At 32.1% G+C, this 23,357-nt stretch overlaps 3 protein-coding genes and 1 pseudogene across 5 annotated transcripts; 1 reads left to right on the top strand and 3 right to left on the bottom strand.

Annotated features, from left to right (window-relative positions):
- The first annotated feature begins 535 nt into the window (after positions 1–535).
- Positions 536–1,300, top strand: LOC110673853 (kunitz type trypsin inhibitor 104). Its single transcript, XM_058153269.1, has one exon. The coding sequence runs from the start codon at positions 608–610 to the stop codon at positions 1,196–1,198; it is 591 nt and encodes a 196-aa protein (XP_058009252.1). The 5' UTR covers positions 536–607; the 3' UTR covers positions 1,199–1,300.
- Positions 1,301–2,715: 1,415 nt separating this feature from the next.
- On the bottom strand, positions 2,716–3,619 carry LOC131183375 (kunitz type trypsin inhibitor 111-like). Its single transcript, XM_058154154.1, has one exon. The coding sequence runs from the start codon at positions 3,507–3,509 to the stop codon at positions 2,916–2,918; it is 594 nt and encodes a 197-aa protein (XP_058010137.1). The 5' UTR covers positions 3,510–3,619; the 3' UTR covers positions 2,716–2,915.
- A 3,448-nt stretch (positions 3,620–7,067) lies between these two features.
- On the bottom strand, positions 7,068–8,693 carry LOC110673855 (kunitz type trypsin inhibitor 111-like; annotated as a pseudogene).
- LOC110673842 (nibrin homolog) lies at positions 8,546–22,024 on the bottom strand. 3 transcript variants are annotated; one of them, XM_058153266.1, is made up of 13 exons: positions 21,795–22,024; positions 21,371–21,439; positions 20,262–20,523; positions 19,969–20,057; positions 18,734–18,864; positions 16,459–16,505; positions 16,238–16,346; positions 13,805–13,891; positions 12,540–12,711; positions 11,656–12,014; positions 9,339–9,400; positions 9,154–9,256; positions 8,546–8,977 (listed from the first exon to the last, which is right to left on the bottom strand). In XM_058153266.1, the coding sequence occupies exons 1-13, from the start codon at positions 21,829–21,831 to the stop codon at positions 8,924–8,926; spliced, it is 1,581 nt and encodes a 526-aa protein (XP_058009249.1). In that variant the 5' UTR covers positions 21,832–22,024; the 3' UTR covers positions 8,546–8,923. The 3 variants fall into 3 exon arrangements, with proteins under 3 accessions (XP_058009249.1, XP_058009250.1, XP_058009251.1); XM_058153267.1 differs by having other exon boundaries at positions 21,386–21,439; positions 21,795–22,023; XM_058153268.1 differs by lacking the exon at positions 21,371–21,439 and having other exon boundaries at positions 21,795–22,023.
- Positions 22,025–23,357: the final 1,333 nt, after the last annotated feature.

Raw genomic sequence — 23,357 nt, 5'->3', positions numbered from 1 at the left:
GATCTTCATCTAATTAAAGAAACCAGATAAAATTTAGTCTTTTTCAATTCTAAATGCATTATTATGAATGTTGAACTTCTTGGCCTTTAAGCGTTGCCAAGAGAATCCTTGTTTGTATACTTAGATATCGGACTTTTATCCATGTGAATTTCTCAATTATTTGTTTTTATATTTTAATTTTTGTATTACTTGAACATTGAGCTATCCGAGAAACAAACTAGTTATGCGCATATGTTTGTGAATAAAGTTTCAAAACCTAATCCATCTTTCAAGCCCAAGTGAATTTATCAGGGTCAGCTATAGCTGCGTGGGGCTTGAAACTGTTTGTCTGTTTCCATCTTGGGCTTATCCATTATTCCCAAACGTTGTACACATAAGACTATTATATGCAATAGAGTTATCTCTTCGGGGACGCCATTACAATTGGGTAAGATAATTGGACTTTTACGATGCCGTGCCTCCACCGCCCATCTCTCACAGGATCTCCATCCCGTATCCGTACCGTACCCTATAAATACCTTACCTCACGTACCCTTTGCTTCAGAAACCCATATTCACCCATTAATCATCAATTCGATTCCAGTTACTTTAACCTTCTTTAGCGACCATGTTGAAATTGATTGGAAGCTTAAGCTTCGTATGGCTTCTGATGGCCATGTCCACTGTGGCTCAAACCCCAGCAGTGCTAGACACCAACGGCCAGCCTCTTAGAAGCGGCGTAGAATACTACGTGCTTCCAGCTGCAACTGATACCGCTGGCGGTTTAACTCTGGTGAATCGCACTGACTCCTGCCCATTATACGTTGGTCAGGAACCTCTCTCAACCGTTGTCTCACAAGGCCTTCGAGTCACCTTCACGCCATTTGCTGCCCAAAACGACGGTATCATCAGGGAGAGCAGGGAGTTTAGCGTTGCATTTTCAGCTGTCTCCATCTGTGGCCAATCCACAGCATGGAGGGTTGGTGAGGAGGATGCAGAGACTTCAAGGAGATTTATAGTGACAGGAGGAGAGCAGAGTTACTTCAGGATTGACAACAATGGAGGTCTCTATGAGTTGGTATGGTGCCCTGGTGAGTCCTGCACTGCCCCTAATTGCGGCAGGCCAAGATGTGGTTCTGCTGGTATTTTGATTGAGAACGGGAAGAGATTGTTGGCCTTGGATGGCTCTGCTTTTCCTTTCCGATTTAGGAGGGCTTAGTTTATTTTCTTGAAATCCATAACTTCTTGGCATTGTATTAGTAAATAAACGCAGAAGTCTGCTTCTGATTTCTGAATAAAACGTATCCATGTTAATATTTAAGTACTTTTTAATTAACATTTGATTCCAAACTTTTACCTTCCCAAAGTTGAAATTCAGTATATAAATGGCGACAAATTTTAGTTCACAGATCATTCTCTTTGTATTAAAGCAGCTACTTGCTAGGTTTGGTTTGTGGCATCGGTCATCATCTCTGTAACTGGTTTCTATAGCTCATAGACATTTATATACGCAGAAGATCCAAAGGAAAATATGCATCATTTAATTACTATAATTTTGGATGCTGATATATTGTTCTTTATTTTTTTTACTCATAATATTCGAGAAAGTAAAACTATAATATTAGAGAGAACCATAATTAATATGGACCACTATAAGAGTTGACAATTAAGAAATTAAAACTTGAGCGATATAGAATAATTTTTAAAACATTCATCTACAAATTTAAGTTTTTAAGTTGAATAGTTTTTTGATATGGTATCTTAATCTCTCATACCAAAAGGTTTAAAATTCGAATCTTGAGCATTCCTAGTTGTGAATATTTAAGCATATGGTAAAATGAGTATGTGTTTATTCAAGCTTCAAGCCACGTGAAAAGTGTGACTTAGAAGAGATGTATATTAGTAATTGGATTTTTTTAAAAAAAATCAATAATTTTCTTTTAAGAGTATGTTTGAAACAAAAAATAAAACTTTGAGATAGTTAATTTTTTTTTTATACAATTAACTTTAATTTATATTTAAATTTAAAACCTTACAGGGTTGATATTGAGATAATTAAAATGAATCAATAGTTGAAAATAAGTATTCAAACATGAAGAGATATTAATGATTAATAAATTTGGAATTTCATAAGTTCAAATTTAGCAATAATTTGTTACATCCATTCTTATCAATAATTGCATGCACAATCCAGCCAATTGTCAACTCTCATTAATTATATACGACTCTTCACCAGAAATTTCATACTGTATCTTCTTTTTATTGCACAATATTATGTTTTTATTTCAAAAGTAGAAGCACATAAAAAAAAGGTGGATTTTTTTTAAAAACCGAAATTTTAGTCAATCTTTTAATATTATATATATCCCAATTATAAAAAAAAAAATATGTCTTAAAATATATTAGAATAAAAAAAAAATCTTATGATTGTTAGTACAGTAACACATCGATTAAATTTCGAAAATTGAGGCACAATTATCAAAATACATTAAAAAAAATTCAAATTATGTTAAGAAGGGACATGGCAATCGAATTATAATAAATATATATTAATTATTAAGTTGGTCAATTCAATAATATTAATGAAATGGTTGACCTTCAGGACTCAGAATAAAAAATAAAAATAAAAATGGTTTCTTAATTAGTTGTCTTTGACTTACTGGCCATTATGGATCAAATGAATGAGCAAGCAAACATTTCCCATGGAGTTTCATATTCTTTTTGTAATTAAAATCATAACTAAAATATATATATTTATATATAATAATAATAATATAATAAGAAATACAATCATATCTTTATTATATTCCCATTATATTTTATTCTACGTATTGACCATGGAAACATCTCTCCATGTTATCAATTCATCATTATTACAATAAAATTCGATGCCAAAACGACATAGTATTTTATGAAACATGCGCACAGAGAATCACTTAAACCCTCCTAAATTGGAATGGAAATGCCGGACCATCCAAGGCTAAGAACGCCTGATCATTCTGAATCAAAATTCCAGCAGACCCACACCTTGGTCTATCACAAGTTGGGCAGGACTCAGTAGGGCACCATACGAAATTGTAATCACCTCTATTGCTTTGAATGGCAAAGTAATCTGGTTCTCCTCCAGTCACAATGAATCGCCTTCCTGTCTCAGGGTCTTCTTCCCCTACCCTCCAAGCATTAGATTGGATGCAGGTTGTGATTGCTTGAAACGTAACAGTCAAGTCCCTGGACTCCCTGATGATTGTCTCTCCATTATTAGCGTATGGCTTGAAGACGACTGGAAAGCCCGGTGACACAACCGGCCGTGTCATGGGCTCCTGACCAACATACAATGGGCAGGAATTGTTGCGATTGATTAGGGTTAACCCCCCGGCTACATCAGTTATTGCTGGCAGTACGTAGTATTCTACTCCACTTTCCAGAGGCTGTCCTTCGGTATCTAGCACTGCTGTTTGAGCCACAGTGCAGATGGCCAGGGAAATTAGCCATAAAGTGAAGAAGCTCACAGCTGCTGCAATTGATCTCATGGTGCTTATTTATGTTTCAGAGGAAGATTTATATTTAGAAGATTAAATCTCTGCGGGGATCTTGAACAGTATTTAGGAGCTTTGAATTGCTATGCAGTGGTGGGACGTGCTTGATATTTATAGAACATGCATGGATGTGTCAAAAATTTATATTCGTCTTTATCTAATTGATTATTGCTTTTACCATAAGTAATTAATAGTCCCTTTGAATCTCGAAGGTCATGAATGTACAGCAGTATCAATTTGATAAAATCAGAGGTGAAGCTTTACACCAGGGAAAGATTTTCAAAGATAAGCTCTTCATCTCAACAAGTTATATCGAAAGTTTCTGATTCACATTTGGAAGGTATTTGTCAATGTACATATGGTAATTAAATGATAATGAAAACTAGTGAAATTAAGTTTCATGTTTTGAGTGAATAATATATATATATATATCAAAGATTGGTATGTATTGAATATTGATCACCACTAATAAATGGAAAATGTTTTATTATAAATCTAAGTAAACAAATTTTAAATAAACAACTCATTAATAGAAAAATAATTTAAGAGTGAGCTAGGCACAATCTGAGCCGCCACCATTTTAATTTCTATAATATACACCTCATTTTCTATATTAATAATTCACAGCCGCTTTACACATACGACCATTTGCAAGAGGGTTATCTATTTCTACATGGGGACTCCATCACAGTTGGGTAAGACAACCGGACTTTGCCTTCCACCTCCCATAAATATCCCTGTGCAAACCACCTATCACTCATCATCAATTCTAACTTAATTATTCAATCTATTTGGAAATTAGAAATTTTATAAAAATTAATTTATTTTTTTTATTAATTTTAATATTTAAAAATATAATAAACAAATTAATTTATTTTTTTTTAATTTAAATAAAAATTCTTTTTAAAAAAATCAAGTAAAAAATTATATAATTATTTAGAAATTCAATTCTTTTATTGTGCCAAAGAAAGTTACTAATATTTGTTTTTTAAAAGCATTTGTTTGTGTTAATTGATAAACATGTCATGTGATGATCAATCATCTTTGATTGAGACATAATATAGTCAATTGAGCACTCTTACATTTATTAGAATACACAAATTTGCAAGCCAAAATTAAAGAAGGAATATATTAATAAAAGAATCATTTGAAAGAAAAAAAAAAATCTTAGAAGAAATTTATGTTTTATTTTTTTATCTTTACGTTATTTTGTCAAATTAAAATCTTATTTATATCCATAAAGATTGGATTGCCGAAATAACTATAATATAGTTTATTTTATTTTATTTTTATGTGTAATTAAAATGTTCAACAATCCACCACTTAATTACAAATTTAACAATAATCAAGATCATTGAGAATTACCCAGAAAAAATTTCATATAATTTTATCTAAAAAGCTACAAGTGTTGAGAAAATTGGATTCTGTTATGGTTAATCTTTTAATTACAAATTCAAATGAGAATATATACCAAAATTTAAAAATATAGACAAAATTTAATTATTTATAGAAAAAAAAATGTATCTTATAATCTATTGCAGGATATATAATAAATCTACCTATAAAACTGTGATGTAGCCAGCACCATTACTGACTATATTTTCTTTTATCTCTAAGTAAGAGGATTATTATTTTTTATTTAAGGTAAAAGCTAAAATATCGTTAAGAGAGATCAAGCACAGTATAAAATTGATTGTCGTTGCTTGTAAATTAGCGACATGATTAGCTGATGTCCTGATAAACACAACTGAGCTCTCTCTAAGCAAAACAATCCAATCAACGACAATAGAAGAACCAAAGTAAGACACATCTGGTCCAGTTCTTTTGGGAGAACCTGGAACAAAGCAGCGAATCAGTTTCATTGCAAACCCGAGTGAACCATAAGAGGATTATTATTAAGAAGTCGACAAGTTGGGCATGCAGGATTCAGTAAGACACTATGGCTTAAAATTTAAGTATTAATCCACACACTCCAGCCCATGTAAAATTCTAGCATGCATACAGCAAGTGTAAGTATCAAACTCAACAATCAAATCCCTGGATTCCCTGATGATCTTCTCTCCTTTAGCATATGGCTTGAAGGTGACTGGAGTGCTCACTGATGGATTCTCGTATTTATCGGTGGGTAGCTGAACGACATATAATGGGCGTAGCATTTCGCGACTCGTCAGCGCTAGAGCTCCTGCAGCGGGACCAGTAGGCACCATGTAGTATTTTACTCCACTTTTCAGGGGCTTTCCATCGGCGCCTAGCACTGTTTAGGTTTAACCACAGTGCTTATGGCCATGGAGATTATTATTATGATTAATATTATTAGCCATAGAGTGAAGAATCTCACAGCTTTTGCTGCTGGCTGCAATCAATCTCATGGTTTCGCAAAAATGATTTTGATTTTTTTTTTATATATAATCAAAGAAAATTTTATTAATTAATATAGTCAGCAGGAAAAACTTAACAAACCATCATTTGCAGGGGCGAAGGCAGGAGGGACAAGGGCCCAAACCTTTTAAAATCATTGTAAATATATATATAGGTATCACTTAGAAAGAAATAATTTTCATTTTATTTTAATTATTGATCCCTTTAAAAATAATTTATATTTTTTATTATGTTAAAAATAATGTAAAATATTAAAATACATATTTCTCATCATATATAATAAATTTTTTATAGTATTGCTTTTTAAAAAAAATTATAACTTAATTATATTTTATTATAGTAATTTTTAATATAATATGATAGATAATGAGTGTAAATTACTTTTGAATTAATTTTTATATATAACACTGACCCTTAAAAATTTTTTTTTGGCTCCGCCTCTATCATTTGGTCACATTTTTATATCTTCCATTTGTGACTTCCATTTCCATTTCCATATATATATATATATATATATATATATATATATTATCTGTTTCCATATTTTCATGATTTCACTCCTTCATTTCTTTTATCAGATATTTCTCTACAGACAAATCCACCACTATTAGTTACAGTGATATAATTTCTTTAATTTCATTTCTTCTTTTGGGCTTTTTTTTCTAAAATTTATTTGATTTTCCCTCTCTAAATCTGTAGCGTTTTAATTTCTTAGACAAACTAATTACTTCCATCTTCAAATCATGCAGGGCTGATTGCCAATTCTTTTCATTCAAATTAATTATTAGAAAAAGAAAAAAAAAAAAGAAAAGAAGTGCCATAATGATTAATGATGCAATTTTTATTAGATTAATTAGGATCACCAGCATCAAAATTAGATCTAAGTGTTGTAGTCTTGCCTGAACTTTCTGATAATGCAGATAAAAAACTTCTAAAATCTGATGCAAAAAGGCTTTCATGCATGGCCTCGAGCTAGTAAGAGTTCAGTATTTCTAAAGCTAGCAAACCATCCCATGACAGTTTTTATTTTTTTCTAAAGCTAAAGCATGATAAAATCTAGCTACTATAATATAACAAAATAAAAATATTAACGAAATAATTAATAAAAATTAATATCTTTTATTGTGCTGTGTTATTAATTAAACACACACATATATATTGTTCCATATAAAAACAAGCTAATAAGTTTTATTATAAATTACATAAGAGCTTAATTAGATTATTAAACAACATACTGATGATGGAAGATATACATGAATGTACTGTTTTTTATTTACTATTACAACTAAATGCCACCCTTTTTTGAAATCTACATGGAGAATATAAATTAAACCTTTAGAAATCGGAAGGGGAAAGCAGGACCAAGAACCTGTTTTCATTCTCAATGAAAATACCAGCAGACCCACACCTTGGCCTACCACAAGCTTGGCAGGATTCAGTAGGGCACCATATGAAATTGTACCCACCTCTACTTCTTTCAATGGCAAAGAAATCTGCCTCTGCCTCTCCTCCAGTTACAATGAATCGCCTTCTCGTCACTGGGTCATATTCACCTACCCTCCAAGCTGTACAGCTGGTAAATGCTTGAAACCTAACTCTGAAGTCCCTAGACTCCCTGATGATTGTCTCTCCATAAGCATATGGCTGGAAGATGACGGTAAGAAGGCCCTCTGATATAATTGGCATGACGGGTTCCTGACCAAAGTACAATGGGCAGGAATAACTGTTGCGATTGATCAGGGTTAATCCTCCGGTGACGTACTGAGTTACTCCGGCCAGTATGTGGTATTCTTCTCCGCTTTTGAGAGGCTCTCCATTGGTGTCTAGCACTGCTGGCTAAGCCACAGCGCTGACGGCCGTGGAAATTAGCCATATAGAGAAGCTTAGAGACCATTATCGATCTCATGTAGCTGCAAGTTTCAGAGAAATTGGAATTGCTACAAACTTTGATATGCATTTTCTTGGGGTAGGATATGCATGCAGATATTCAATGATAAATTTTCTCTTTATCCAACTGGTTTTGCTTGCGCTATAAGTAAATGAATTCTAGAAGTTTCAGCTTGCAGGAATTCATAAAAAGAATATGAGGGGAGGGGGGTAGACTTTCAAAGGGTACATAGCCACGCGTATGTCTGGCTGATTATTGAAGCTTTGGACACTAGAGTGATTAAGATTAAGCTCTCCATGTTTGCAAAATTATACATGTTTTTTAGTGCAATGGCATCATGGTAAATTAGTGATGCATATAAGGATACCTAAACGATTGTTGTAATAATTAGTGCTGGCCAAATTTAGAAACCATGAAGCAGCAATCTCTTGAAGCTATGTTGGTTTTTCCAAGTTTGTACCGACACCCATCCAAAAAATATAAAAGTGCTTCAACTTCCAAGGTTATTTTTGTTTGTGACATGGCAATTAGATGTTAAATGTTAAATGTTCAGCAATAATTTGGGACTTCCAATAGGTAAGATGTTCAGCAACAAGTTGGACACTCGCAATAACCATTCCAGTGTCCAATTCACAACTCCAAAATTCCCTGCTTTCCAAGCTGTATCTAATAACTACATAAAATAAAGCAAAAAAATATATTTTGCAATTTCGATTTAGAATAACTTGCTCCAAATTGGGAAAATAATTTGTGTTGGGAGAGGTTGAGAAAATTAGTTTTTGGAATGTGAATAGCACAAAAGTTATCAATTCTGAAAATGAATCCACCTACCTTCCAAAATAGTACTCAACAACAAATACAAACGTCTCAAAATACGAAACTTGAACACACCAACAGAGATATTTCAACATTCTCAGACACCCAATATTCCTATCAAGCCATATTTACATCAGAGGAGCCATCTTCCATAAAATTAAAAATATGCCTTCACTCTCCACCAGGAATTCAACAGTTCAACATCTCTTTCAATCAGTTGAATCAACAAGTGGAAAGGCAAAACAGAGACCGTAATTTACAGGTCTATGGCCAATGAAGAATCAGATGATCAACCATCTCTCCATTGCCTTCTTTTTTTTTCCCTTCATCCATGAGAAAGAAGTGAATGAAGAGAACCAGCTACACCACGCCGTCTTCCCTGAAATTTTAAATCGCAAGCTTTTCTCATTTATAAAATACTAGGATTCGATTGTAAGAAAAAAAAAAACCTTTTAGGAATTAATCGTAAAAAGAAGTCCACTTTTTGGGCTCACTCTTATGATCCCTTAAATTTTTATTCCATAGCAATCAAAATAAATATATCAAGTTAATCACCTTTTCATTGTTGAATAAATCCTCTGCAATAGCTTCCATTTGCTTCCGGCTTTTTTCTTCTTTCACATAGTCGAGCATCTCCGGATTGCCATAGTCAGTATCTCTATGAAGAACCACAAACTTATAAACATGATGTTCCACAGATTATATGACAACATTCTTTGACTGAGGAAGAGGGATCTCACTTGTATGGCAATTTTGAGAATGGAATCAGGTTGTTGAAGCTATTTCCTGATTGCGTGTTTTTCTGTAAGAGAATAAAGTAGAATGTGAACTTGACACAAATACAATTGCAAGGAAAAAGATTTTCAGAACATAAATATACAAAATTCCTAATTTTACACTAGTTACTCTTTGAGCAGTGTCAACCCACAGGAAGGGAAGATATCTTGTTAGCTATGAAATGGGGAGTAAGTATAAATTTAAGTATACATTTACAGCCTAAACATTTTTCTCAGAATCAATCCCTAAAACTTGAAAAACATATCTCCTTGTACCTCTTCATGGATTCCATTAAATTTGCACAGGATTCTTCTAGGATTCTGTTTATCTACCTAAACAAATTTAATGGAACCCTAACCGAATGGTAAGGATAGACCTGGTTTTTCATTTTTGGGGGCTTGATAGTGCAAATTTGAAGTATAATGGCTACATTGTCAAAATCAAAGGGTTCAACATGCAAAATGTACACTAGATCCCACAAAATAGTGTCCAACCTAACTAGTAACCACCAAATGGGATTTCAATTGTTCTCAAAACATTGATTTCAAAGAGCATTATATAAGTGTAAAAAGGGTTCAGATTATAGATGTACCCTTTTTTGAAGTAAGTTGAGTTGGGGACACTTAGTTACTAGCTACATAGCTCAGAAGCTGATTCACCTCAAGATCGCAACCTGCACATGGGTGAATATATAGGGTGCCCTATATGGGCAGAAATGCAAATTTCAATGGTATTCTATTATATTCTATTCCATTTCCATTTTATTTTAAATTTAGTTTCTTTATTAGTTATCTTTCACTCCACTTAACCACTTCCCAAATAATATAATAACAGAATGGAGTCCTTCCCAAAAAGTCATTTTTTGTAGATTTAGCTTTTCCTGACCTTAGATTTTCTGCTTAACTGATAGTGTTTGCCGGACAAAGCTACTTTAAGTACAGCCTCATTGTCAAAAGGGAAACAGTCCTTTGTTGTTTTTTTTCCTGCTGCTCTAACCTCTAAGTGTGGGCCCCCTGCTCCAATTCTAGACTGTCAAATTATTAATGGAACCTTAATGAAAGAAAATGTTCACCAACCAGATTTTCCATCACAGAAAGAATAGAAATTAGTGAGGAAATAGAGAGAGAAAGGGGGAGAAAGAATAGAAGAAGAAAGAAGAGGGGAGAAAGACTAGAATTTCGAAAGAAAAGAATGAGCATTTCATTGATAATATTTTGGAATAGTTTCTCTAGTTATAATAGCTGTTATTTATACAGCTTTAGATCTCTATAGTAACTGTTCCTGCCATTCTATTCCTAGCTAACTCTACTTACTTTCTATAATATTCCATTATTACAATTTCAACCCCAAAGACCCTCTATTTATTTTCAACACCCTTATTCTCATTAGTCATAACAGAAAGGTATAGATTTTACATTTGAGTGAAAATTTTGAGTACAAGAAATAGTCAGTGAAATCAGAAGGTTCAAGTTGAAACCACATATTTGATTCTAGAAAATAGTGTCCAAACCTAAAACTCAAAGGGGATTGGTTTCTGTGAAAATCGTTACACTGATGATTGATGTGGTTGAAAAGTGGTTATGATGCTTTCACTTGGCAAATTAGAGTAAGCAACTACGCATTGCTCATGAGAAAATGGATGGGATGCCAAAAGAGGAGCTAATTTCACTCACACAAACCTTTGGAAGTTCATTTGTTGGGTACCTTACTCTTTTTTTTCGTGCTTTTCTAAATATAAAGTTAAAAATGGTTCTTATATTCATTTGTGGAAAGATATATAACAAGGAGATACTTCCTATCCTAATGTTAATCCTTATATCTATAGAATCTCTACTCTCTACAAAGCAGTGGTTTTACTAATTTCATGGTTTCCAACTTCTTACATTCTGTTTTTTTCAGAAGGTTCAGGTTTTCCAAAAGCCCTGGTGGCAAGAAAACTGATCTTTCCTTATAAATTAACCTCCTAGGGGCTAGGAGAATTTGGACTTGGACATTTATAGAATATTTTCTTTTGGAGAATAAAAAGGTATTCTACTCATCTTCCTTGTATTTTAACCATCATAAGTTTTCCTTTGTCTATTTGAAGACCTCTTGAGTCCTACCCTTCCATATTTTTGCATTTTTCATTAAACAGTTCACTCAATACCCTGTTGCAGGCCAAGAACTTGAACCACCGCACCAAGATTGAACCACCGCACCAAGCAGTGCCCCCCAAGCATGGATAAGGATTGAATAAAACTGTCATTAACGCAAAAGGAGAAGATGAAAAAATGCAATTACCTTTTTGAAGCGCTTGAAGTTTAAAATTCTATCACTTGTAGTAGAACTGATTGTCACAGGTAAATGCCAATCCCTAATAATTAATTCTTGGCTATAAATGATATCAGAATTTGCACTTTCAGGGTCTTCCCCCTTCTCCTTTTTTGCTGTCATTCCACCGTAATTGTCCATAGAGCTCATGACATGGTTATCCTCTGATTTAGTAAGGCAATGAACAGTGGATATTTCTACTTTGTTCACACATTTAGGGGCTTCTTCACTGCAGATATTGGCTGTGGAATGAATTGATGTCATTCCCACTTCCTCATCAGAATCTGCTACTACTGTCTCATCCGTGGAGCATGATGATGAAACAAGCACTGCATGAAGATATAAAATCAAGTTATATTACTTTGGTATAACCAAGAAATGCAAAGTATGATCACAACTTACATAAATAATGTATAATTTCAATGCAAACTAACCAGAGAATAAGAATATTAATAAATAGAAAAGACAGTTAAACCACTCTAACAATAGGTTCTTAATAATAAGAAGATAAAATAAGATTTCTGATTAGGGCAAAATGTCCTTTGCTCTTTTCCCTTTTAGCACAAAGTGACTTTAAAATCATATTCAGCAAAATCAGACATTAAAGGCCTTCTAATGCAATAATCTTATGAAATATTTGTTGTACTAAGAACTTTTGAAAAAGTAATTAATAAAGAAAGAAAATTTGGCAATTAACTAAAATAATGAACCACAATTTCCCCAAAGAATAGTTGCAGCAATGTGCGTCCAGTGTGAGGTGGGGGAACAACCTAGAACTTGCAAGTCAAAATGCTGTTATAAGCTCTGCCTATTATTAGAAAGTGAAACACAACAATTATTAGGAAAATACTGACCAGTTGGTAATATAAATATAGATGAATCTAAATGCCCAGATATAACAGCACATGACAGATCCACTTCATTCACTTTAGATAATGAACTCAGTTTGCTATAACGACCAGACTTGTCAGTTGACCCTTGAGGGATAACATACACCATTTGAACATTTTCTCGACAATCCAAGCCCTACAACAAATTATTCATTCACACAAGTTAGAAGAAAAGGCAACCAGAATATGGATCATGCATGCAAGACTTACAACAGCTCGATGACAAAGCCTCGTCATAAAAAGCATTCAAGTCTAGAATATTGAATTCCCTTTCTAAACAATAAAATATTTATTTTGAGTTAAAATCAATGAAAAGTCAACTGTTCTGATGCATTAATTTTTCTGGGCTAGAAAAAGGGATCAAGTACAGATTTTGGAAAAGAAGGAACTGGATTTGCATAATACAGCCACCTAGTTGAACCTATTGACTCCGCAAAAGGATACATCCACATGCATAAATATCTGATTTGTCCAAAATCCCGAACTCAGGATATATGGACATCAATCCTAATGATGAGAACAAGTTTGAGGGTACAGTCATCCTCTCTAAAGAAAGAATCATTGGGCTTCGACCATTGATCTTCTAGAAGTGCTTCAGGTTTCAATAAGAAATTGAGGACACTTGTTCAAAAATGTTTAATATCTTAATCCACTTTTATGTACAGTTATAAATAAATTGGTAAAGAAATATAAAGATATATTCATGCATCCATGCCTTGATTAGTGAACTGAAGAGACAACACTTATACATTATCATCGTCATAACAATAATTAATAAGGAAAAGTATCCGCTTATACATGGAGCTTTCACAATTGTTACAAGACTTATTATAACCATTTATCAATAGATATGTCTACATCAACTCTTGGATTTATATACTATTCATGTAAATGATGCACATAATTTGCTATATTTCAAGTTAATCAAATATCAATAAATAGTCAATCTTTATTATGATGATAGTATTTTTTTTTATATTAAGGGTAAATTAAAGTGGCAAGTATGTGGTATCATTACATTACAGAATCCACTCCTTCAATTTCAATAACTACAGAAACCATCCCTGGAATGGATTCTTAACTCAATAAAAATAAGATGTCACTGCCTGGTTTATTATTGTGGCAGTAGCACCTTGTTATTTTGCTGCAACAAAAGCATACATGTAAAACTTCCCAACTTTTGAACAAAAATCTAAAGATAAATATTTAAACAAAGAGAATGAGCATACTTGGCTACTTGAACAAAATTCTTCAATGAAAATAACATTTGCACCGCTTACTTCCAACAGAGACTGCAACCTGTCCCCGAACTTATACTGCATGAGGGAAAAATTAGAATAAATAACCACAAAGATTCACAGATAATTGTTTGGACTCCACACCAGTCATTTCTAAAATCTGCAGAAATCAACCAAGCTCCCTAACAAGAATGTGAAAACATAACATCTTATATAGTCACTTTAACAGATAAAGACAGAGTTTATAGTAATGCTAGAGCTGTGCCTGTTAGCCTTTGCTAAAGGAACTGAAATACTCAATGTATTCACCAGCATGCATGGCATAAATCTCTCGGCCTGATCATCATTCTAGCACACCCATCAGCCACATAACCACCATGCCTGATAGATACAACGACAGCCTTGTATCTCGCATTTAGAGACTTTGAGGGGCCCATAAAAATGGAGTGTCAAATCACTTGATTCCAATTTCCAAAAAATTAAAAACAAAAAAAGAAAACAAAATTTTAAAAATTACAAAAAAAAAAAGAGTTAAAATTTTAAAAAAAAATTGAACCCAGCACCCAAATGACCAAATGTGAATTCCTAAAAGTTGACCATTTGAGTAACTCAAACCATTCTAAACCAAGCAACCGAAGCCTGCCTTAAAAAAAGTTGACACACGATAACAACCAACCCAAACCCACCTGATGACCTGATTGCCACCTCTACATACTTTCAACCAATCAGCCCTACTTACCAATTACCATTGTCCATAAACCTAAAATACACCACCCCTCTATTTCACCACTTGTAAGTTGTAATATCGCTCAAAACCCATAAATTACCAATTGAAACAAACAAAAATCTAAAATACTTTAAGATGTTCAAATACACCTCCCTTAGAACTAATTTCATTCAGAAACTCTCAACTATTATCCATAGATATTCAAAAGCACCCAATTCAGAAAATATCTCTGCAATTGTATTCTCTACCTCGAAATTCATAGCCAAACAATAACCCCATGCCAAAGCAACAAGGCAATACTTGATCTAGGCTCAGTCCTTTAAGTAGATGGGAGATGTGAGTAGGATGTTAGTCATAAGATTAAAGCCGGATGGTTGAAGTGGAGACATGCCACGGGAGTTTTATGTAATCGTAAGATTCTCAATAAGTTGAAAGGAAAATTTTAGTGTACAGTCATACGACCGGCTATATTATATGGTAGTGAGTGTTGGGCACTGAAAGAGTCGTATGCGTCTAAGATAATAGTTGCAGAGATGAGAATGTTAAGGTGGATGAGTGGCCATACTAGATTAAATAAAGTCCGTAATGAGAGTATTAGAGAAAAGGTAGGAGTGGTGCCAATTGAAGATAAGTTGAGCGAAGGGAGATTGACGTGGTTTAGTCATGTGAAGCGTAGACATACGGAGGCTCCAGTTAGACAAGTAAAGCACATTAGGTTATAGGATAGAAAGAAAAAAGGGGTAGACCTAAATTGACTTGGAGTAGAGTAGTACAACATGACTTAGAAGCATTACACATTTCTGAGGATTTAACCTAAAATCGTTTAGAGTGGAGAAAGTGAATCCATATAGCCGACCCCAAATTTTTTAGGATAAAGGCTTAGTTGAGTTGAGTCGAGTTGTAAATCATACTATAGCAGGAAAACACAAAGAATTATCATTCCTAAAATCCAAAGATAATTTTGTTCCATGGATGGAGGTGCTTCCTAGATAGGGTATGTATATAAATCAGAGAAGGAACCTTTTTAATTGAGGTGCTGCAAATCTTTGATTAAAAGAGGAGTGCTCATTCTAGTCCTCAGTCGTGATTGGCATAGGAGAGAGTATTTGAGCAAGGAGAGAAGATTAAGGCAATAACACCAAAATATATATATATATATATATATATATATATATATATATATAAGCATTGGAAAGAAAAAAGGGAAAAATGAGTTTAGAAGAGTAGATAGTGGCATGTTGAGAAAGGGGCTCTCTGGCAGCTATACTGGAGTTTAAGGTGATGAAGATTTTGGTTTAGAGAGAACACTTGCTAATATTTTTCTGTCACTAGAGAGGAGAGCTAAAAATTGTATGGATGCCTGCTGGTTAAGCATGAAGCTATGCCACATGCATTGTCCAATGTCTATTCAGTGGCATAATGGCCACATTGATAAGATAATAGAAGGGCCACCTGAAAGTTTTAAAGCCCAAGTATAATACAGAAACTTTTTAAGGCATTGACTACAATAAAATCGGAAATAAAACACAGAAGGAATTAAATAAATTCAAGCCTTGTGTTTTTATGTGTCTGTGGCACATTTGGATGCCTTCATTCATTTCAAAACTTTCCTTACCGGGTAGAGTCACTAGCAATGATAAATTTATTCCTAAAAATGCAGGAAAATAATGCAAAGTGACTTGGACTCTATATATCACCATATTTGTTGATTCTAGAAGACAAGTGTATCCATCCAAACATTTTGCCCGAGTTACTGAGTCCACAACTTTGGTTGGTACTCCTTCCACTGTTAATGTCGGGATATAGCTGAGAGGAAAATGTAGAAATAAAACATACTTTATCAGTTTCATCGAATAGAGAAAACAAACTACACATAATCATTAACTAAAAATCATAACAAAGAGTAGAGGACACGTACGAATTCCAGCTAGGAATTTCCGACCCAATGCTTTTTTCAGCAACCAACTAAACACAATGCAGCAATTGATAATAATTCAGAGCATAGATAATGAAGTTATAGGTTAACTTTTAGATAAATGTGCCTTGTAACAATCATTTACGCACATAACTACAACAAGCAATTATCTTTACTTTCAACACAAATAAATTAAGATTGACAAAAAAAAAAAAAAAAAAAAAGACATCTACATTATTGTACTTCTATATCAAATAGGTTGGTCCCTTCTAGCGATGAGCTTCTGTAGGATTAAAACCCAATAATTTCATCTTAATTTCTCATATTTCCTTATCCAATTTACTATATGATTGAGGCATATAAAATCATAAAGAGATAATCCAAACAAGAATTTATCAATAACCTAAACATTTCTAAGCTAATCAAGAATTGTAAAAGATGATGTTTGGAAAAAACATTTAACAGTTGCCTTCCTAAATCGATTTATTGAAGCAACTAAGGTCATTTGACCAAAATAATCTAAAGCTTAGCGTGTATTATCAATTCTACCCAATCCTTCTAGTTTTAACAGTATGTACCTCAACCAAACATCGGTAACAATTTTAGCAGTCAGACTCAAATTGACCAAAAAAATTATTTCAGTATTAAATCAAATAAAATAGTATTATATTCATTATTTTACGTATTTTTCTTTTCTCCTCTCACCCCTAGAAGTCTAAACCTTACATTGCCACTCTTCAGCAATCATTTCAGTAAAGCTATCATTGATGACTGCTTCATTTGCTGCAATGATATGTCAATTTCATTGAACTACTACACTGATTATGATGCTTCTATGAATGCTAGCGCCTAGCGTTGATTCCGATCCAAACCATATTAGATATGAAACTGATAGTTACATGAATAAAACAGGTAAGCTCATTCTAAAGCCTTAACCGCTAATGCTGGAAGAAAGAAAACTAATATAATAGAAGAAATCCAAAATACACTGCAAAACTATAGCTAAAGATAAAGCAAGGAAGAGATTTGAAAAAGGATAATTAATCATACAGCACTTGCGGAATATATAATTAACACTTATTTCAATTTTGCAGCATCTAAAAGATAGGAAAACCATTGATTCACAGGTAAGTGTGCAAGAAAATCATTTGATCAAAGTAACAACACACCCCCCCCCCCCAAAAAAAAAAAAAAAAAATCTATTTATACCATATAAAAATACCAACAGCCAAGCAAAATTTTGATTTGACAAAAAAGTATAAGATAAAAATATTTTTACAAAAAAGTACTAACTAATAGTACGAAAACTTCAGACAACTTTAACTCTTAACTCTTAATTCTATATGGAATCCTACTCACATATGAATATCTATAAATCCTATGAAATATCAGTGAATTAATTTCACTATTGACCTGCAAAGAATTATTTTTCTAATAAATTTTTAAAATAAAAATAAAATAATTTATCTGACATATAGAGAACACTTTGCAGTATGCCTCATCTTGGCTGTATGTTTACCCATAAGGTATTTGACTTTTTTTTTTTTAGATTTCTAGAAGGACGAGAGAGAGAGAGGGAGATGGAGAGAGAGAGGAAAATATAAAATAATATTTTATTTTATTCCTTTTTTTTTTGGTCAATTTGAGTCTATTTGCTAAAAATTGCTACTAACCTGAGGATGGAGGTACAAATTGATAAAATTAAAAGAAATGGCTATATTTGAAAATGCACACAAAGGCTTCAATGATTTTGTTCAGTTGGCTATTTGTTTGATAACATTATCTATAAATCCTATGAAATATCAGTGAATTAATTTCACTATTGACCTGCAAAGAATTATTTTTCTAATAAATTTTTAAAATAAAAATAAAATAATTTATCTGACATATAGAGAACACTTTGCAGTATGCCTCATCTTGGCTGTATGTTTACCCATAAGGTATTTGATTTTTTTTTTTTAGATTTCTAGAAGGACGAGAGAGAGAGAGAGAGAGAGAGAGGAAAATATAAAATAATATTTTATTTTTTTCCTTTTTTTTTTGTCAATTTGAGTCTATTTGCTAAAAATTGCTACTAACCTGAGGACGGAGGTACAAATTGATAAAATTAAAAGAAATGGCTGAATTTGAAAATGCACACAAAGGCTTCAATGATTTTGTTTAGTTGGCTATTTGTTAGATAACATTAAGAAATCAGGGTTCAACAGGTTTGAGCTTAATCTAGTAACTTAGCAGCAAGATTTACGCCTACAAGAATAAAAATGCTATATAAGCATACCTCGGCCCAGCTATGGAGAACAACAGGTTTCTTAGCTACAATAGCATCAACAACATCTTTATTTACTGGCATTTGGTGATCAACAAGTACATGTGTACACTCTTCACTCAATTGGAAAGTAATACGAGCGCCTGTGATAAAAATAAATAAAATAATCAAAACTTTCACAAGGAAACATGTCATAATAAGCAGAATTAAGATTCTTGGCAAAATTAGGCACTGCCTGAAATAAAATAACATAAAAAGAACACACGTCACTTCTGATAAAAATTTTGCAGGTTATGTGAAAAGGAGCTTTTCCATGCTAATCAACCACTGTCCAGGGTATCAGATCATTGTTTTAAGAAGTAACAACAATGCCCGAGTCTCAGCAAAACAACAGCATTCAGAATAAAAGAAGAGAAACATGCAATCACATATCAATCACTTTTGAATGAGCTACCATCAATCATTGCTATTTTGTTTTTTTTCATCTTCTGTAGCCTGTAGGTCATAAACATACTGTTTCTATGATCTTCATTCAAAAGCCAACCACATCCTAGAGCAACAATCAAGGGAATACAGATTCCAATCAAACAAAATCATTCCTACTAAACATCCCTTGAATCTACTACCACCCTTCTTCTGCACAAATAATTCAAATGAAATAAAATTATAAAAATAAAAATAAAAACAACAAGAAGTCTCACTTATCAGGTGGGGAGAAAGAAAGTGAGCTGAAATAATAATTCTGCCAGCTAGAGACTACACATTCCAACAGCCTTTTCTTTTGACTTGGTTATGGTTCAGAATTTTTGCACTATAAACCACTGCTGATGCTGATCAGAAATCGATGCTTAAAATCTGGAAAATTTATTGCACATCAAATGCCAATTAATAGCAGCAGCTCATTACTATTACCTCAAACAATCTCCCTTTTTTCCTAGGTCTAGGAAGTAGGATCTAAAACTATTCAGCCCTACACTACCAATTGTTCTTAAATGCTGATCACAAATTGTAGAAAGTATGACTGAACTACCAATTTTGTTTCTTTGAGCAATTTTTTTTTTAACTGATACCAAATATCAAATAGATTTTGTCCCAAGGCCTACATATAAAAAAACACAGAGAAGACTTAATAAAGGGAAAATTTAAACAAAAGTGAAATCCCAATGATGTAGACAAACAATATTTACAATATTGTAGCACACATGTATATGAAGAATTTTCAGCTAAATAATGTCTTTCAAACTAACCAATTGATGAAACTTTGTCTTCAAGGGTTTGATTGCCTTGGAACGACTCAGAGCAGTAGACAAAAAAATTGAGTGGAACAAAACAAAACCTGCAGATTTTAGTACCAAAAAAATACAATTACATTGGCATGGAACATGGATTTGAAATTGTTCAATCATCTCAATCTACCAAGCATACATCAACTTCTCATTTCGTCAAGTATTGTTACAGTAAGAGTACACCTATTCAGCAACAAAATGAAAAGAAAAATGCAGAACACTAAAGGCTAAACATAGAAAAAGACTTAATTCACCTGTATGTTGCATTACCCGTCCCAAAAGAAATCAGGTCCCCTTCTTTTAAAGTTGTTTCTTTATTTGGGAACTCTTGAACCTTTTCCATTGACCCAAGATTCTTGTTAATGAATGTGCCATACTTTGAAAAATCTCTAATTCGAATTCTGGAGGACCATTCAGACTTGCTTTCCATGGCGTTAGACAAAGTCATTTCATCAACAACTATCTCTGCATGGATACGAGAAACTCCTTTGTCTTTGTTAATAATTACATCGCAACCTGAAGAAAAAAGAATAATCAGTTCAATGTGATACAAACAAATGCAGCAACATGTGAAGTCTTCAAAGATACTTTTCCCAATTGAATGAGCACAGAAAAGATCTGCTTAAATAACTACTCTGGGGGTAGTTTGGCACGCAAGTTAAACATAGATGTTAATTGATCATCAAAGAATTACAGAAAAATAAATTCAAATGAATGTTAATTAGTTTCATAAACACTCCAAGTCCAAGGAACCCTGGAATGCAATAGGATTATCACGTCGAAACCTAGGCAAGGACAGGCAATAAGTATGCACTTCTGTAGGTATAAAATTTTAATGATTTACAATTAACTACAGAAGTATTTGTTTGTGTGTGGCCCAATGCACAAGCATCCCGCACTTGTGGGCTCTAGGGAGGATAGATATAAGCAACCTTACCCCTACTTTGCAAAGAGGTTGTTTCTATGACTCAAACCCTTGACTTCCAAGTCACAAATGGAGTAACTTTACTATTACACCAAAGCCATCCTTTTATTTGTTTGCATGTAGCACATTTTAAAAAATAAAAGTATAAAATAATAATATTTTTTACATAAATGCATAGAACCTTTATCATTTTAGGAAGTATTAGGCAATCAACATGAATTCTTGGATATTATTCGCACACTCAAGCATCATATCCTTGACCATCCAACATATGAATTCTTCAGTTGCACAAAGGGTATTTATTACCAGTTGTAGAACAAGGCTATTAAATCAATACACTGTTGAAACAGTAATTTAAGCAGTCAGGCAAGGGCTCCCACATTTTAAAAGGGAAAAATACAACAACATCAACAATTTGAAGTAACCAAAGTTACACACCACACAGTGGAGTACCTTTGCGACCAACTTTGTATGTTCCTTTAGTAAAAATATAGTACTTATCTTCCCCTGTCACAACAATCACAACACAAGCACCAACAAACTCATTACCAAAAGCAACAGCACAAGAAGAAGACTGTACTGAGAGATAACATAATCAATCCAATCCAGTGCATGCAATTTGTTGTTATGACTACTTTCTGATGATCTTGTACGGTTAAGAAAATGATCATATGAACTCCAAAATTAAAAATTAAAAAAAAAAAATCCATTGGAGATGTAGTTTAACCAATTCCCCATGAAGTTGCTTTCGAGATGAAAACTCCTAAAGGTGTACATGGAAAATCTATAAATTCACAATCAATTGGGAATTTGTGGCCATTACAAAGAAAAAGAGGCGTAGGAATTGGAAAGAGCAAGTGACCTGAGAGAGGATCGGCGGGAAACAGACCCCAAACCATAGTCTATTCTATCAGAGTGATCGAGTACAGTATAAATAATCTGGAACTGGAGGGACTCGTCCCGTGATTTTTGAGCTTCAATGCGGAAACTCTACGAGTTCTTCTCCTACCGTCGAATAGCCATGGCTGAGGTCAGGCTTAAGGAGGGCGTTTTTTTTTTTCCTAAATTACAATCTCCTTTTTGACAGGACGCTACTATTCGCTCCATAATAAAAATAAAAAAAAATTAAAAAAATAAACTTTTTAGGAACTTTTTTTTAATTGATTTTTTGAAATAAATTATAATTTACCCCGCAAATTTAATAAAATTTATAATTTAATTTTATATTTTCAAAATAAAATTATTTAATTTATAAAATTTAACAAAACTTACCATTTAATTAATGCAATTAGATTTTCGTTAAATTGATAAAAATATCAAAATATATTTATTTTTATTTTTAATTTAAAAATAATCTAATTCTTTAATTTTTATTTTATTAATAATTTAATTTTTATATTTTTAAAATGTAAATTTCATTAAATTAAAAAATTTTAAATTTAAATTATTATAATATATATTAATTATTTTAAAGTCTTTAAAAATTTTAATTAATTATAAAATTTTCTATAAATTTTATAAATTAATTCTTAAATATTATAATCATTAATAAATAAGTCCTTGTAATTTTATAAAATTTTATGTATGTTATTATTAATTTAATATTTTATATATATATATATATTAATTCATAATATTGTCATATGTTATATTATATTATTATATATAACGAAAGAAAAATATATGGATATGGACAAATTATTATTAAAGTAAAAATTTAAGAATTAAATTGTTTTTAAATTAAAAATAAAGTTAAAAATATTTTAATATTTTTATAATTTTAATAGAGAATTAACTATAATTAATTATAACGATAGAGGTTAACTTGTCAGTTTATTACTAAATTACTTAATTTTAAAATTATATTGATTAATTTATAAATTTAACCAATCTCAAAAATTAAATTGTCAATAAAATAAAATTTCAATGACGAAATTGTTTTTAGATTAAAATTATAATTAAGGACAATCTAGTCATTTTACTAGAATTAATAGTAATTTAATTAAAAATTTATGATAAAAATTAAATTATAAATTTTATCAAATTTCAGTGATTAAATAATTGGGTTTTGCTCAAATACTAAATTATACTTGACCCAATATTTTTGGTGAAATATAGAAAAAAGAAGGTTGAAATAAGTTTGATTTATTTAAAATTTAATAAGATTAATAAGTATTTTTCGACTTGTAATTTTATAAAATTTTATTTATGTAATTATCATTTTAATATTATATATATATTAATTTATAATATTTTCATTTGTTATATTATATTATTATGTATAAAAAAAGAAAAACATATGAATAAGGATAAATTATTATTAAAATAAAAAATCAATAACTAAATTATTTTCAAATTAAAAATAAAGTTAAAAATATTTTAATATTTTTATAATTTTAATGGAGAGTTAACCATAATTTTAACG

Source organism: Hevea brasiliensis, chromosome 9 (genome assembly GCF_030052815.1).
Source record: "Hevea brasiliensis isolate MT/VB/25A 57/8 chromosome 9, ASM3005281v1, whole genome shotgun sequence".
In the NCBI taxonomy this organism is placed as follows: Eukaryota; Viridiplantae; Streptophyta; class Magnoliopsida; order Malpighiales; family Euphorbiaceae; genus Hevea; species Hevea brasiliensis.
The sequence above is the reverse complement of the archived record's forward strand: the minus strand, read 5'-3'. Positions and strand labels throughout refer to the sequence as shown.